The 15,724-nt window shown below is 43.0% G+C and overlaps 6 protein-coding genes across 6 annotated transcripts; 2 read left to right on the top strand and 4 right to left on the bottom strand.

Moving 5' to 3' along the window:
* Positions 1-378: 378 nt before the first annotated feature.
* On the bottom strand, positions 379-1,061 carry EAE97_003741 (uncharacterized protein; the record flags this gene model as incomplete). The annotated part of the gene is made up of 3 exons (XM_038874253.1): positions 379-545; positions 626-960; positions 1,012-1,061. 3 exons carry the CDS (start codon positions 1,059-1,061, stop codon positions 379-381), a joined length of 552 nt encoding a protein of 183 aa, XP_038734862.1.
* Positions 1,062-1,365: 304 nt separating this feature from the next.
* EAE97_003740 (uncharacterized protein) lies at positions 1,366-4,042 on the top strand. Its single transcript, XM_038874252.1, has 7 exons — positions 1,366-1,924; positions 1,972-2,032; positions 2,085-2,582; positions 2,632-3,023; positions 3,077-3,288; positions 3,342-3,799; positions 3,861-4,042. The coding sequence occupies exons 1-7, from the start codon at positions 1,419-1,421 to the stop codon at positions 3,906-3,908; spliced, it is 2,175 nt and encodes a 724-aa protein (XP_038734861.1). The 5' UTR covers positions 1,366-1,418; the 3' UTR covers positions 3,909-4,042.
* A 278-nt stretch (positions 4,043-4,320) lies between these two features.
* EAE97_003739 (uncharacterized protein) lies at positions 4,321-6,573 on the bottom strand (the record flags this gene model as incomplete). The annotated part of the gene is made up of 10 exons (XM_038874251.1): positions 4,321-4,458; positions 4,532-4,855; positions 4,918-5,024; positions 5,167-5,376; positions 5,434-5,457; positions 5,527-5,904; positions 5,973-6,038; positions 6,094-6,224; positions 6,280-6,350; positions 6,409-6,573. The coding sequence occupies 10 exons, from the start codon at positions 6,571-6,573 to the stop codon at positions 4,321-4,323; spliced, it is 1,614 nt and encodes a 537-aa protein (XP_038734860.1).
* Positions 6,574-7,020: 447 nt separating this feature from the next.
* EAE97_003738 (uncharacterized protein) lies at positions 7,021-9,666 on the bottom strand (the record flags this gene model as incomplete). Its single annotated transcript, XM_038874250.1, has 7 exons — positions 7,021-7,346; positions 7,393-7,542; positions 7,596-7,653; positions 7,703-8,404; positions 8,452-9,013; positions 9,076-9,400; positions 9,450-9,666. 7 exons carry the CDS (start codon positions 9,664-9,666, stop codon positions 7,021-7,023), a joined length of 2,340 nt encoding a protein of 779 aa, XP_038734859.1.
* Positions 9,667-10,089: 423 nt separating this feature from the next.
* EAE97_003737 (uncharacterized protein) lies at positions 10,090-11,848 on the bottom strand (the record flags this gene model as incomplete). The annotated part of the gene is made up of 5 exons (XM_038874249.1): positions 10,090-10,179; positions 10,232-11,051; positions 11,102-11,295; positions 11,347-11,790; positions 11,846-11,848. The coding sequence occupies 5 exons, from the start codon at positions 11,846-11,848 to the stop codon at positions 10,090-10,092; spliced, it is 1,551 nt and encodes a 516-aa protein (XP_038734858.1).
* A 606-nt stretch (positions 11,849-12,454) lies between these two features.
* Positions 12,455-15,341, top strand: EAE97_003736 (uncharacterized protein; the record flags this gene model as incomplete). Its single annotated transcript, XM_038874248.1, has 4 exons — positions 12,455-13,573; positions 13,630-14,266; positions 14,363-15,262; positions 15,319-15,341. The coding sequence occupies 4 exons, from the start codon at positions 12,455-12,457 to the stop codon at positions 15,339-15,341; spliced, it is 2,679 nt and encodes an 892-aa protein (XP_038734857.1).
* Between the last annotated feature and the right edge of the window lie 383 nt (positions 15,342-15,724).

Raw genomic sequence — 15,724 nt, 5'->3', positions numbered from 1 at the left:
GACCCTCTTCGGGCGAATTGAATAATTTGCCTTTTGTTGATAGGTACCTATCTGTATTGAGTACCCCGGTAGAATAAATCGATGTCAATTACAGAGCCAGTCTTATAGTCATAAAATCATAGCTTTCTCAGGATGTGTTTCAAGGTATCTTATAACTGCAAATACTCCTCTCACAATCGACCATTCTCCGCAGCTCTTTGGACATGATAAGTCCCCGTTAAACGAATCTTCCCGAAACCACGATCCAGTAGACTCTGCAAGTGCATCTTCAACAATCAAAATATTTGTTGACCCATCCTCTACCTATGTATAACTGCTCACATGCCAGTTCCAGGAGTTAGATTCATCCGCCCACCAACTTTCGAGCTTCAAATTCATCTATTGCAATCTCTCGGCAAGACTAGCACCATACCAAATCGTAGCAAGGAAAGATACCAAATTCACCAATGAGGAAGCCCCATGCATTTTTCCGAATGCCTTGTTTAACCTCTGCATTTCTCTTGAATGCGGCGCTGCATCATAAGACTTCTTTCCGTCTTTCGTTTCTGTGAATTTAACTGTTAGTCTTTTCCATCATATACATTCAACCCCTTCATCCTAGCCCTCACTCAGCCCAATGACTTACCTTGATGTTTCCTCTCCTTCATAATCCTTGTAGTCGCCGGTCCAATAACCACCAAATTCGCCAATCCCGTCACAAACATCGTAGCCAATGGCACCATAACACTCCATCTATTAAACTCGGCCAGGGTCCCTGAAATTCCTGATACAGTCCCCAAGTGTGTGCGCGAGCCTGGATAAGTAATTGCTAGCACGGCTGGAAGCGCAGTTTGAATACCGAAGTAGATTGGGAAGAGGTTTTGTTGGAGGACGGAAAATTGAGGGCGTGGAAGAGATTTGTAGGCTACGATTCCATTGACAAAAGATTGAAAGAACTGAGTTCCGAGAAGGGTTCCATAACTACAGTAAGAGAGTTGTTAGCTGGGTAAAAGAAGGAGGGGGAAAACATACGTTATGATGTGGTATGGACCGGGAGTTTTAAGGATTGAAAGGTCTGGCATCTTGAATGTTTAATTGTAGAAATATTTGATGAATTTCTAATATTGTATTTGAGAATGGGTTAATGGAGGGAAAAGTCAACGAATGTTGGGTTAAGTGGCAATTCAAATCGCCGCGAAGTGGATGGATGGTCTGATAACTGTTTATATGATGACGGCTTCATTCATAAATGCATGATGCCATCAAACACCGAGGTCCGTCGCACGTGATTGCGTGATTCCCGTGAATTTAGAGACCCCATGGCGCGTCTGCCTGATTGCTCTCTGTTTGACACCGCGATTGAAACACTATTTAATTTCCAAACCAACTTTCCCCCTTTTGAAGTTTATCTCATGTAAACTCCTAGCCTCTCTCTCAAAATGGAAAAACAAGCAACTGTCTACGTCGTCGATTTAGGCAAATCCCTGGGAGACTGTCACCACGGACGCGTGGAAACTGACCTCGAATATGGCATGCGATATGTCTGGGATAAGATCACATTGACGATGTCTACTGATCGCAAAACTGATGGGATTGGTATTGTTGGCTTTCGTACTGATGAAACGGACAATGAATTGCATAGTGGTGGAGAAGAGGGGTATGCGAACATATCTGTATTGAAGCATCTTGGTCAATTTCAGATGCAACAATTGGAGGAAGTGAAAGAGGCTGTCAGACCTAGTAATACTGATGATGGAGACGCTATATCGGCGATTGTTGTTGCGATGGAAATGATAAAAAAGCATACTACGCTGAAGAGTGGAAAGCCAGGCAAGTATGCCAGGAAGATCGTTTTGATCACGGATGGCAATGGATTTATGAACGGCGAGGAGCTTGATGATATTGCGAAGGAAATCAACAACAATGATATTAGACTAGTCGTCATGTAAGTTGTCCTTATTCATAAGATTGACTTTGCTAACACGAGACTAGAGGAGTCGACTTTGATGATGCGGAGTATGGCTTTAAAGAGGAAGACAAAGATCTGGTCAAGGTGCGAGGGTCACCAACCCGCTGATTATTCTTGCAAATCTAACAATCAATAGTCTGAGAATGAAAAACTCCTCAGATCTTTCACAGAAAAATGTTCGGACGGAATTTTTGGTACCACAGCTGAAGCAATTGAAGCCCTCGCAACACCTGTAGTCAAAGTCACAAGAGAGTATAATACTTACATAGGACCACTCACTCTAGGAGATGTGAATAAATACCCCGAAACAGCTATATCGATAGATGTTGCTCGATATTTTAAAACAAAACAAGCCAAACCTGTTTCCGCAAAGAGTTATGTTGATCGAGTAACAGATGAACCAATCGATGACGACCTAGCAGATGCTGATCATCTTACCTCAGTCACACAAGCAAGGACTTATAAAGTCAATGATCCAACTGCACCGGGTGGTAAGAAAGATGTCGAAAAAGATGCCCTGGAAAGGGGCTACGATTATGGCAGCACTATTGTTCCTATCAGTCAATCTGATGAAAGTGTTACAAAACTTCAGACAATAAAGGACTTCTCGATTATGGGATTTGTGCCAAACGATGTAAGAGCATATCCTCAAGGTATCTTTATGTATGGGCTAACGTCTTCAGTACGAGAGATACCTCAACATGGGAGAAAGTTGCATCACTATTGCTCAAAAGACAAACGAGAAGGCAAAAATGGCATTGTCGTCTCTCATCCATGCTCTTCATGAGCTGGAATCGTGTGCTGTAGCTAGAATAGTCAAGAAAGATGGATCAGATCCACTGATTGTACTTCTCGCTCCCTTCATAGAGCCTGATCTGGAGGGACTCATTGATGTGCCCCTTCCATTTGCAGAAGATGTACGGACTTATCGTTTTGCGCCTCTTGACAAGGTTTTCAATAGTTCTGGTGGAATAATGGAGAAGCACAAAAACCTTCCGAGTAACGACTTGAAAGCTGCAATGAGTAAATTCGTCGACAGCATGGATCTATCAACAGCCGGGAAGGATGATGAAGGGTAAGAAGAAACTCTGGTAGCCTTGTGGATAGCATATGACTGACTTTGGGCAGTGAACCAGCGGAATACATGGCTATCGAGGACACCTACTCTCCTGTCCTTCATCGCATTAATCAAGCTATACGCAGACGTGCTGTCAAGCCAGATGAAGGCATACCTCCTCCTCCAAATGTTTTAACAAAATGGTCACATCCTCCCACCGAGCTTGTCGAAAAATCAAGTAGCCAGCTTGAAAAGCTGATCGAAGCAGCCGATGTCAAAAAAGGTACTTCACTTGCAAAATCCTTCTCCAATTTCATTAATCTAATGTTATCATAGTTCCTGCCACAGCCAAAGCCAAACGCAATCGAGAAGTCGTCAAACCTCTCTCAGGCCTCGATGTAGAAGCTCTCCTCGGCCGAGAAAAACGTCAAAAAATCACCGTAGAGAACGCTATCCCAGAATTTAAGCGAGCCCTTTCGAGCACTGATTCCACAGATAGCGTCGTCAAAGTTACTCGAGAAATGGGCGATACTGTTCGTACACTGCTCAAAAGAAGCACCGGAAATTCTACCTGGGACCAAGCTGGAGAGTATTTGAGAACTATGAGAACTGAACTCATTGAACTTATTGAACCAAATATTTACAACAATTTCATTGAGAAATTCAAGAAGCAACTCCAAAATGGAGATTTTGATAAGTCGTTTTGGTTCGACGTTGTGAGGAAGAATAAATTGGGTTTGATTCATGGAGGCGAAGCAGAAAATACGGGGAAGACCGAGGATGAGGCTAGGCAGGTTCGTTCATTGTTTCCTTCCTTTTCTGCGAGAGGAGAAGTATAGCTAATCATGAATACAGTTCTATCACTTGAATACAGGAGAGCTACCTAATCGCGGAAAGATATGAGAGATTGTAGGTACGTGAAAGGAAGGGAGAAATGTACAATCTTACTCGTCGCAAGGATACCATCGAATTTGCGTAATGATTGACGACCATTTTACTGATTTGGGAAAGCGAATTGATCTGTTGAAGCTGTATTCTAAAACGTTGTATTATAAGTTGTTTGATCAGATAGGATCGAATTTTTCAGAAAAGCTCATAGTCTTTCGAATATTGTCCATATATAGCTTGACTGGAAAAATAATAGAAAGAAGATATATATAGAGTATTCCTTACATCTCCCAACCCCAAGGTTATCTGCAAATTGCAGACGATGAGCGACAGCCCAGAAAGATTCTGTGATTATGTACGTCTACTTCTCATGACAGATATAGACAATACAAACGGTAACATGTCACAAATTCACCCCTTCCACATTCTAGTCCACTGCTTGCAACGTCTCACTATCTCCTCTCCCTTTTACAAATACCACTGGTGGTGTGTAATGTTTCCTCCCATGTAAAATATATATCAAGCCTGCAATCACAATAACTGCAAACCAGACCGCCGGTGCCCACTATCAGTCGTTAGCCTATCTTGCATCTCACAATCTTATCTTTTCAGTTCTAGAAGATCAAGAAGTTACTCACATTAGCATTTTCAAGTGTGACCGGCGCCTCATTCGGAAAACAGCTCCAAACCATCACAAACCCACAATACGCAAAAGCAAATGCGTTGATCGGTAATCCAAATCGCCCCAAGCTCCATCGCGCTGGAGGCAGAGATTTACCTTGGATGCGCTTCAAGAGAACACATCCGATACTTATCATGTAAGTAGAAAGAAGTGCGAGGAGGGAGAGGGAGACAACGATGTTGAAAGCGAAGGAAGAACCGAAATTTATGAGACAGAGGAGAACGGTGAGGATGCAGGTCAGATAGATGGCATTAGGGGGAATGTTGAGTTTGTGGTTCATCTAAAGGTCGTTAGACTTTCCGAAGAAGAGGGAGTGTTGGTTGAAAAATTGATTAATCCTACCTTGGATATCCATAGCGAACATGGAAAACCCTTATCCCTTGAAAAAGCCCACAATTCCCTACTCGTAGTAGCCAACGCCGTGATATTTCCAGAAAAGACAAGTATCACTACAGGGTAAGGGAGTCAGTATTATAATTGAGGACAATTTGGGAAGGAAATGCGTGAAAATGTAGTGTTAAAGCTGTCTTGGGAAATAGAGCACTACATGTGATGGAAATCAATATCGGAGTGTGAGGTTGGTGAACATACGAAGGATAATCATGAGAGCCGTGGCCATGGCCTTAGATCCTGTGTTTAGAAACAGGTTTAGATAGGGAGCTGGAGATTCCATTGCTGCATCGAGGGGACCGATGCAGAAGAGCATGGTTATTAGCGTGATGATGCCCAAGAAAACGTTGAGGATGTAGCTCCACCACATCGCTCGCGGAACGTTGATCGACGCGTCTTCTACTTCTTCGGCTGAGCGGTATGTGAGCATTTGGATGGTCATATCTTGTGAGGAAATAGGGTACTTACAGATATGCACTGCGCTATCAGATCCTACATGTCCCCATTTTATCAACCACGGATTCAAACTTAATTTAAAGATTCAAATCTTCGGTGACTTACCAAGATTACAATACAGCACGCTAACCTGCGCAATCAAACAACTCGTTCCTGTATTACTCCATCCTCCATTGTTGACCACATCCAAAAATACACTTCTTGTCGAGTTTTTCGGTGCCATAACCCATAGTGGTATGATAGTTATCAGGAACCCTGCCAAATGTCCAAACAAAGAAGTGGTTTCAATGATAGGCAGGAGTCTTGCGCCCCATGTGTTAAAGACGATGGTAATAAGCAAATAAGCTATCATGATAAGCGTATATTGCCATGATGAAAATAAAAAATCCGCATTTCGGATGTCGATAATTGCTTCAACGAGAGTAGCAAGGACAAAGACGCTACTAGCCAAGCTGGCGATCCAGCCAAGACTCGACATCCAGCCTAGCGGGAATGGTTAGCAAAAGTGGAGAAGTCTGGGGAGAAGGAGAATAGGCATGGGGTGTCATTACCGGCGGTATAACTTAGGAACTTTTGATATTTGGGGGGAGAAAATTCGGAAACCCAGTGATATTGACCTGCAATTTATCAATCTCACTGTTCAAGGAAGTAAGCAATACATGAGACACTTACCACCGCTCGTAGGAGCCATTGACTCCATCTCTGCAAGCGACGCCACGATTGACGAATAGCATATCACCGTCCCAATGAACACCCAGAACAATCCAGCAAATCCTCCATTGATCAATCCAACGCTCAATGACCTATAGTTCTGTAAGGTAATCTATCTCATCGACAAGGGAATTTTGAATTACGAACACCAGAACAAACTCCCATGTTGCCATGTATATTGAAATGAAACCGAGCGTTGAGATGAGATTAAAGTTTCTCTAAAGCTAAGTCAACTTGCTGCCGTCGTCGAAGCCAGCTGTACTGTGATTTGCACACCTTGAATTCTTGTTTCTTTCCCAATCTAAGCATGTCGTTGACATCATTTTGAGTTTCTCCATATTCGTCGGTTGGAGACGGCAATCCAGCTTCCAGGCCAGCTTCTCGTATCTCGCCATTTATGCTCTTTCGTTCTCCAGACACCTGTTCATTATGTAACGTCATAACACCTCACTCGAGGTACAGCAGCGAGTCAATTAGTTATCTCTAAGATTCCAAGTTTAGAGAAAAGCGCGTGGGAAAGATACGACATAAGCTGATTGTAAGTCGGGTTGATCCTTATTATTATTATTGATTTTTTGATACTTCTTTAATTTGAACGTGGTCAAATTGATGTATTTCGAGGCGGCAAACCGTATTTTAGTGTGTCCGCCAAATGCCATCCGCCGCTACTACTATTCCCCCACTCTCCTTCCGGGGTATCTTTATCTATCATTTGCAGAATCCTTCAAGCTACTTAGGTGTTGTTGATTGAATCTAATTCGTGCGATAATTGTGTCTTATCAGATTCCCTGTTGAATTCTGCATACTCGATGCAATTTGCAGAAGCGATGGAAAGATTCTTTGTTGTTAATCTTTTTTGCTGTGTGGTAATACTATACTTACTCAAATTCATGACATTGGAACATCTTCGTCGATGTTTCCCTCAGAAGGAGCCCCAGTCCATTTGAAAACCTTGTAATGGAGTCTATCTTTGGCCAAAATCACTAATCTTTTCCTCTCGTCGCTGTTCTTGGAGCCAATTTGCGGTCGGATCATTATATATTCTGGGATAAATGACTCATCGACTGCAAATTCGCTTTGCAGAAACCTGTCGATTACCTCTTCGTTGCTGAAAATGATTGCTTTGGAGCGACTTGCAGAGATTCTATGAGGTTGATATTTCATGTGGCCTCCACCTCCACTACTGTAGAATATACCGAGAAGATTGCACTTCCCTACAACCATGTTAGTACCGAAAGATAAAGATTGATTAAGCCTTACCGTCGGCCTCCCATAGCACGAGTATGGTCCTGTCGTCCAAAAACTTAAGATCTTTGATGTGTCCATTTCCAAGCTGCATGATAGAAGAACTTGTGCTGCGCACAGTGCTGATACCATTCTCGACGAGAAGCTCAACCTGAACGATTTGAACTATCTTCAGTTAACCAACACCTAGGTAAATATATGAGAGTGTATTGACTGACCTTGATTCAAGAAATCTTTTGGCACAAAGGCGACATAGCCATGGCATGTGTTACGGTCCTAAAATGAATCAGTGATAGGCTGCACAAATCATAGTAACAATACTAACAATTGTTTTCATCTTCATCTCGACCGACACATCTTTGTGAGCCATGCCTAGTTCGCTCGCCTTACCGAAAAGGACATTACTCTTTTCGGCATCTGCAATTTGAGTAAAGATACTAGTCGCTTGAGTCCTCAAATACTTGCAAAGAAAATCCACTTGCGGCAGAGTTTTTCTGTATTTGAGACCTTGCTCTTGCTTTTCTAACTGTCTTGTGAGCAGATCAAACATTTGAGCGCCTTTCCCTACATGCGCACTTTCTTCCTCGTAGTCTTCAGGTTTAACCTCGCCGATGAAAGCTGCTAGAGGGCTATTGGTCATTACTGTTTGAATGTACAGTAATACCTTACCGTAATCAACTAGAGCCTCTTTATCACCATCATCATTTTGTGAAGACACATCAGATGCGAGCCTATCTATCTCGTGACGAAGCCAAGCAGAAAATGAAGTAAAAAGGTCGAGCTCATCTACTACTTGAAGTAAAATCTTGGCAGAAACAAGATGCAGAGACGCGATCGTATCCATAATCGAAGTTATTTGAGCACTGGAAAAGCCCAATGGAGAATCCGAGCCTTGAAATTTGGCAATTCCATTCAATCGGCTGAGAATGACAGAACAACGATCTAGGGCTGGAAGCATATTCTCATGAACTAAACGACGGAGGTTTTCGAGACCTGATACCACGGCTTTGTCCCATCTTTTATGACCCTAAAAATTTAGTACATCTCTGCGAAAAGTAGAAAAAGCAAACTTACTCTTTCTGTCAATTCGTCCACAAGCCATTCCCGCACAACTGGAAAAGTATGGCCAGTTGCAACTGAATGATAAAGTGCCTGTACAATATCTCGATTCTCTTGTTCAGCAAGGGTTTCATTAACGTTTCGGAGGAACCTGCTGGGCAAATCTTGGGTTGACTTCCATTCTGCAAGCATGAGACATTGTATTTGGTTGATGTATCTAAGAAGGTTCTCTAAAGCTGTTGATCGCGATGCAAGGATGGATAGATATTCGCTAGAAGCTGACAAGAAACGAAGATCCATTGGGACGAAATAGATCCTTTCTTCAGATTCGGTGGTTTTCATGAGCAATGCATGAGTCGAACATAATTTATGGGATGCATGAGAAATAAGATATGCCGGACGTCTCTGAACTATAACTGGGGATTTGAAAGATCCTACAACAAAGGAGTCGTAGATGCTCAGGTGGATGTTGCCTTCCTTCGTCCCAACCACCATGACATCGGCCACATCATTATCTTCAGGATCGAAGGGACGGAAAAGTGCATCTAAAGAAGACCTGGAGCTAAAAACTTCATCTCTGGCGTAAAACAATAAGTCAGAGTTCTCAAAAGAGAGAATGATAATAAAAGACAGACTTACGAGGTTCCTCCTGCAGGGAGCACACTTAGCTTTGGAAGGCTAGGTTCAATGTCAAGGAGGGCAAGATCTTTTGGCAAGTCCAAGACGGCATTCTCTGTTGGTAGTTCCTTCTCATCCTCCAATATTTTCTTTAATGTATCTGGAACAAGCTTTGATGCCTTACTCTCAACTCTTCTACCAATTGTATTTGAACTCCAACCCATGCACGTGACGCCAGAGAACTCCTGATCATCTGAAGTTGTAGAGAAATAGTGAACCACCTTTGTACTCTCTGCCCCTATGAGGCGTACAGATCCATCACTCCAGGCGATTGCTAGTAACTGGCCTGCAAAGCTATCAGTACGACATTATCGACGACTGGGGACGTTCGGTACCATTGGGTTTCCAATTAATTTTTTCAACACGAAGAGTATTGACTTTTTGTGCAGCCCCATAAACTCTCTGTCCATTCAAACGGTAGATTAAAACTTGCTGGTCTGTGCTACCCAATGCTATCAAGTCCATCGACGGACAATACACGAGCAGTTTAGGATTCACCGTTTGATGCAAAGTTTTCTCGCCGAGTAGCTCGAGACGCTTGACCTCCACCATCTTAACCGCTGGAATAAAAGTGCATCTAAGACAGAAGGTATTTATCGATGAGGTGGCTGTTTTCACATTGCCCAGTAGCTGGTTGATAGTCATACAAAAACTACGCGTTTTGTAAATATCCACATTGTTGTATGAGTACGTAAGCGAGAGTTACAAAACGCTCGTTCTTTCCTTTTTAGAATCAAAATGCCTGAGCAGATACCCTTACCTGCGTCGTGCTGAGCTGAAATTTCAATTTAAGATGTACATTGATTTTGATTGTGCAAAAGTGCAGAGTGAGCATGCAAAACATTCCGCAAAACATTATAAAATATCAATAAGTTTTATATTCTACGGCTAGTAAAACAATAAAGATCATGGATTGCCATCCATCCTACGCCATGCACTTCAATCAGATCCCGTTCGTTTTCTGCACCCATTTTCTTACTCCACCAGATAAGAATCAGCGACCGACTTGATATCCTTTGAAAAATCTACGGCCTCATTCAGTTCTAATAATGTGACATCGGTAACCTGCATAAATGTCAGTATCCGATTGCCATTGAAGAGGTCGGGTATGACTTACATCAACATCAATAAAAGGCTTTGTTTTAGCAAATTTGATTTGCATTGGGAAGAAATCATTCTCATCTGCACCCTGGACTTCAAATTCGAAAGAGCCAGCTCCATTAGAGGAGTCTACAGATCCAATCGTCCATTCAAGGCTATCCCCAGAGACTTCATACGTTGCGTCGAAGCTAGACACTGCAGGCTCGCTCGAGGCGTATGGAATAGTAACGGTAACATCCTGAAGAGGATCCTCTCCTGTAAGCTCATATTCTACAGTAATGTTGAGAGGATCGCCTTGTCCACCACCAACAACCCAAACAGTGAATTGAATTGGTAAAGCACTAGTGTCATCTGTCTTTGGTTGAGCTCTCCATCTTAGGACACCAACCGAATTATTGACAGGGAAGCCCTTTGAAAGATTGCTCATTTGAATGGTTTTAGATCCATTGAACGCTCCTTTATCAACATTTGGATGTGTGCGGAATTGCACTCCATGACTCTGGTTGGCAACGATATCTAATTTGACCTTGGTAAGTGTAGGGTCTGAGATCCTCAAGTTCAAATCACCCTTAACCTCTAAAGAATTGAGTGACCCATCTCGAGATAATTTGGCATTGATCGACTCCGAGATAGTAACGTGGATAGCATCACGGTCCATTGCGGAGGGAGTGTGAGAGGGTTGTTCGGCAGCAGCTGGTGTAGGATGATTTGGAATAAGCGGCGATGAAACAGTTTCTTCTACCTCAGCACCCATATCTCCACGAACTCTTTCAAACATGTCTGTAGTCTTCGACTTCTTTCCCAATTGCATTCCTTTGCCTTTCGGTGCGCTAGCCCTGTGAATTGTCAGTGTCAGTGATCCAGCAGAGACGATAAAATAGCCTACTTGAAAGTTTTATTTTTGGCTGCTTCATATGAATCATAGGTTTCGGTGTTTGCGGATTGAGTAGGTGGTGTGTATGTGGGATACTGTGGCCTACTTGGTATAGCACTTCTACCACTCCTTGAAACCTCCTTGCGCTGCATTTCCAATTGCTTTGCTTTGCGCTTGCGCTCTTCGGTAGCCTCGAGTTCTTTATTCTGAGATACCAGTTAGCTGGTTGCCTGGAAATACACATGCACATAACCTACTCTTGAGATGATTTCTTGTATCCTTTCTTCATGACTCTCCATCTCCAAGAATGTCTTGATTTGGCTAATTGTAAGGTTTTCCCTATATCCCAGTGTAATGATCTCGTCAAATGCACTAAGCAACTCGTATGCATTCTTTAAAATCTCCCTCTCATCCAAGGTTTTGCATGTGCTAGTGACCACCTGCGCGAATAGGTGCAAGGAATCGATATCTTGTAAGATATTCGATTGCTTGTTCGTGATGAGGACCATGTATAATTCGTCCAGCGGCTGGTACACAAATCGCACATTATCTTGCTCCACCGTCGTATGTTGAGTTCCAGAATCAGCCAACTTTGGAAAGGATGCTAGAAGAGCTTCAATTCTGGACCTTTGCATTTCGCGAAACTGCCTGGAGAGGACAGCTTTTCCCCCCCGGGTGCAAATCGAAGCTGCTAAGACAACCTGTGAATTTGTTAGCGAAATAGAAAACAGCAAAAGATTAAATAGAGTGGCGCACCATTTTGAGTAAATGTCGAGTAACTACACCTTTTTCAATGCTGTCAGTGAGTTTCAATGTAGACAGTTCAGATCGTATTGCAATGTGTATATCGGACAGTGAGCCAAACAATGTTCCGACATGGATCCACACGTGATAGCTAAGCTAAAATGAACGCTAATTTAGCTTTAAGCCGTATGAAGCTCCAAAAGCGCGCTACCGCACTTTCATCTTTCACAAGGTTCCCAAATTATCCAGAAGGACATCAACTCACTCAACACTCAACACTTAACGACAAGTAATAACAAATTTGTTCAATCTAATCATTAGTTTGATAATTGGTGGTATTTCAAATCCTTGATTCTTTTGCTCATTTGTCCGACATTCCTTTGTCTTATCCGTCCCCACTGCAAATTAAAACCCTTTCACATTTACTGTTACACGCGGAACCAAGAAATCGAACATATCTTATGCCTGACAGCATTTTTCAAAAATCAACCTTATACGTCTCGTATCAATAATCCCCTTTTACTATTTTCGACTTGGAATCAAAGTCGGTTTTTCTACCCAACGCTGTGAAGCCACGAACTCATGAGTGTGTCGAGTCTTGCACACCCAACATTTCATACAATGGTGGATGACAGCATGGAGATAGCTTCCGAGCATGGGCACAATACAGCCGAGGAAGACATCGATATCGATATCGATCTCACTACTGGCAATGTTGACGAAGATGATATTCTAGATGATATCGATGCAGATGCAGACTTCGATACCAATATTACCGATGTACCCGCACATGTCGAGACGGACGATCTGATGGTCGACGATGACGGTGATGATGCATCATACCATATGGAGGATGCAGAATTACTGGAGGAGGAAGCTGATGATCACGTCATGGAACAGGAGCCTGCCGTTTTGTCGTTTGTAACCGATGAACCTTCCGACACTTCTTTTGCTGAGCTACACGCCACAGAGTCAAATTTCGTGGATACTGGCATTTCCGATCAATTTTGGGACGAACCCCAAGAGGTACAAGAGCAAAATGAAGCTATGAATGCGCAAGACATAGAAGTAAATATACATGGCTCAGAAACCGTAGTCGACAATAGTGCCGATAGTACAAAAAATTCAGATTCCAAGGACTCCAAGGAGTTTGCACCTATTTCATTTCCTCATCCGCCCACTGATGAAGACCCACAATCCAATAGCCCACCAAACCCCAAATACGATGGCACTACTCAAGAAGAGCTTGAAAACAATGTTAATGAGCCAACAAATTCCATCGAGGCAATTGATTCAAATATATATACGGAGGATGGAGAACAACTTGGCTTGAGCACTGCATCTGCTGAAAGTGACCCAACCGATCTCAATTCACATACTGAAGGACAAAGGCAAGAGCAAGAACAAGAGCAAGAACAAGAGCAGCCAGATTTGATCACAGTCTCTGCGGAAAGTGGCTTGATTGACACGAATGATGCTACACTCGAGTCTACGAAAGATTTGGAACATCAATATCATGCTCGTGGAATAGTAGTCAAATACAATAACCGAAATTATCCATTGATCAGGAAGTCTTCCACAGATCACCCTAACGATTTTTTCTTCGAAAATTCCTCTGTAGTTGAGAAAACCTTGAATGAGTTTTGCTCCGAGATTCGTAAAGTCCTCGCAGAAGAGAACTTGCCCCAAGATGACAAGATTAGCCTGGTAATAGAGGAGCTCCAATTAGTGATTGAAGAGGTGAGTCTTGTTGATACCCCACCCCCTTTCTTGTTTTTTGCTAACTTTCTCTGCAGACGCAACTCACAAGCTATCCTCCTGACTTGAGCTTAGGCCAGATCATTCGCCTATATGAACAACTAGTCAACAACGACGGCACTGGAGAAATCCCCCCTTTGAATCTGAGACTTGTTATCCAGCCTACTGGTCCTGATAGATTTCTAACGCTCTCAAAAGGGGCCGCTGAGGGCAAGGGACTACTTGACTATGTGACTTGGGACGCCGAAAGCGAAGATGATCCGACCGAGTTCGGAGATCAGACGGAACATTATGACAGCGAATCTTCCCCCGACGAGTACAACACCGAGCTCGAGGATGGAGAAAAGTCTCTCAAAACCATTGATACACATGACGAGAACTATGATCCTGGTTCCAATCATGACCAAACAAATCAAGACGTAATTTCTACCATTTCAGCCAGTGCTGAAACTCCTCAAGTGGAGCAGGAGAGTAAGCAAGGAGAGGTTGGAAACCAAGAGTCAGTATTAACAACGGATCGCAAATCACCTGAAACTTCGGAACAGGTCAACAACGAGACTGAAGAAGATGGAGACTTTATCGATTATGAAGATGAAGAGGACTCCGAGAAGCCCTCGGGCGATGGAGCTCTGAAGTCCGAATTGCCTGAGGCCAATGCAAGTAGGCTACACAACGGTAGATACACCGATTTTAACTTGCTATGCGTTTTCCCTGATATCTGTTTTTGTTTCACTTGTAATGACATTTATCTAACTGAACGTCAATCGGTAGAAGAAGAGTATCCTCGAAAGCTAGTCTCCAACAAAAAAGAGAATGGTTCTGATGAACTAAACGACCAACTTGGCGACGAAACGACCCCTACTGATGAAGCTGTACCACCCAAGGAAACATTTGACGACGTAGAAAGCGACATTGACTACGAAGAAGAGAACGCCGAAAATAAGTTCGACGGCGAGGAAGAAGACGGAGCAGCACCGAATGACACTGAAAATGCAGAAGATGAAATCGACTTGAACGCCACCAATGACGAAGATCGTGAGTATGCCTCGTACGAGGACAATAACGAAAACGAACAACACGAAGATGAAAAAGGCCTTGAATTAGCAGATAATAGACCAGAAGTACCTTGCGATGTTAATGAAATCGAGCAGAATGGAGACAGCGAAGCTTTAGATCTTGCGGATCATACTCTGGAAACAAATAACGTGGAAATTAGTTATGACGACGATGTTGGAGATAGACAGCAGCAGAACTTTGAGGGAGACGAGTTTGATTTAGGTGTTGACGACGAAGAAACCGAGTTCCTCCAAAACTACCAATTAGACGATGACGACACTTTCGATGATAACGAACTCCTGAATATGTCTGTGGGCGAGGTTATCTCCAATACAAATGCTACCTTCGATGACACAGCAGCCGAGACAGACAGCGCTACATTGAGCAATGCTTCGATCGCCGAAGCCCAGGCAACGAAGCTTAGTTTCGATAATGGACAAGACCAAGAAGACGAGATCGATTACGATGAAGACGAAAATGAAGAGAATCCCCCATCTCTAGTAGTTGCTCCTCAGCCTCCAACTCCAAAGTCAAATGATTCACCCATTTCGACCTCAGGGAAGAGGCCCAGAGCTGATGCAGACTTCGAAGATGGCGATGGATCGAACATCAATGGTGAGTATTTTTTGAATTTTCTCAACCGATTTAAGTATTGTGCTAATATTGAATAGAAGCTAAGCGAATCCGCTCATGATTCCAACATCCATGCCATTGCAATTATTATTTGGTTCACAAGGCATTTCTACTTGACTTGTCTAGTGTTTACCATTCTGATTATGTTCGCTTCCTCAACGTCTTCGAAGTTTTCCTACCGACTCTGTTTGACAGCTGACAGATGAAATATTCGACAACAAATTGGTGATTCGGGACAGCCTCGACACGTGAACCGATCATAAGGAGAATCACTTCAACCGACAATTTCATTAGGTAGGTCTTTATAGGTATGATGATGTTAACCCCTTCTAATATTTCTCCACCCCCTAATTTCCCCCCTATTCATGTGATACAATTCAATTTCGCTCTCAAAATTCTAGCAAGTGGTTCTATTGCATACGGAGTGCAGTTTAGTGGCCGTGG

Source organism: Botrytis byssoidea (assembly GCF_014898295.1).
Source record: "Botrytis byssoidea strain MUCL 94 chromosome Unknown BBYS_006, whole genome shotgun sequence".
In the NCBI taxonomy this organism is placed as follows: Eukaryota; Fungi; Ascomycota; class Leotiomycetes; order Helotiales; family Sclerotiniaceae; genus Botrytis; species Botrytis byssoidea.
Note: the sequence above shows the minus strand (reverse complement) of the source record. Positions and strands in the feature narration are given on the sequence as shown.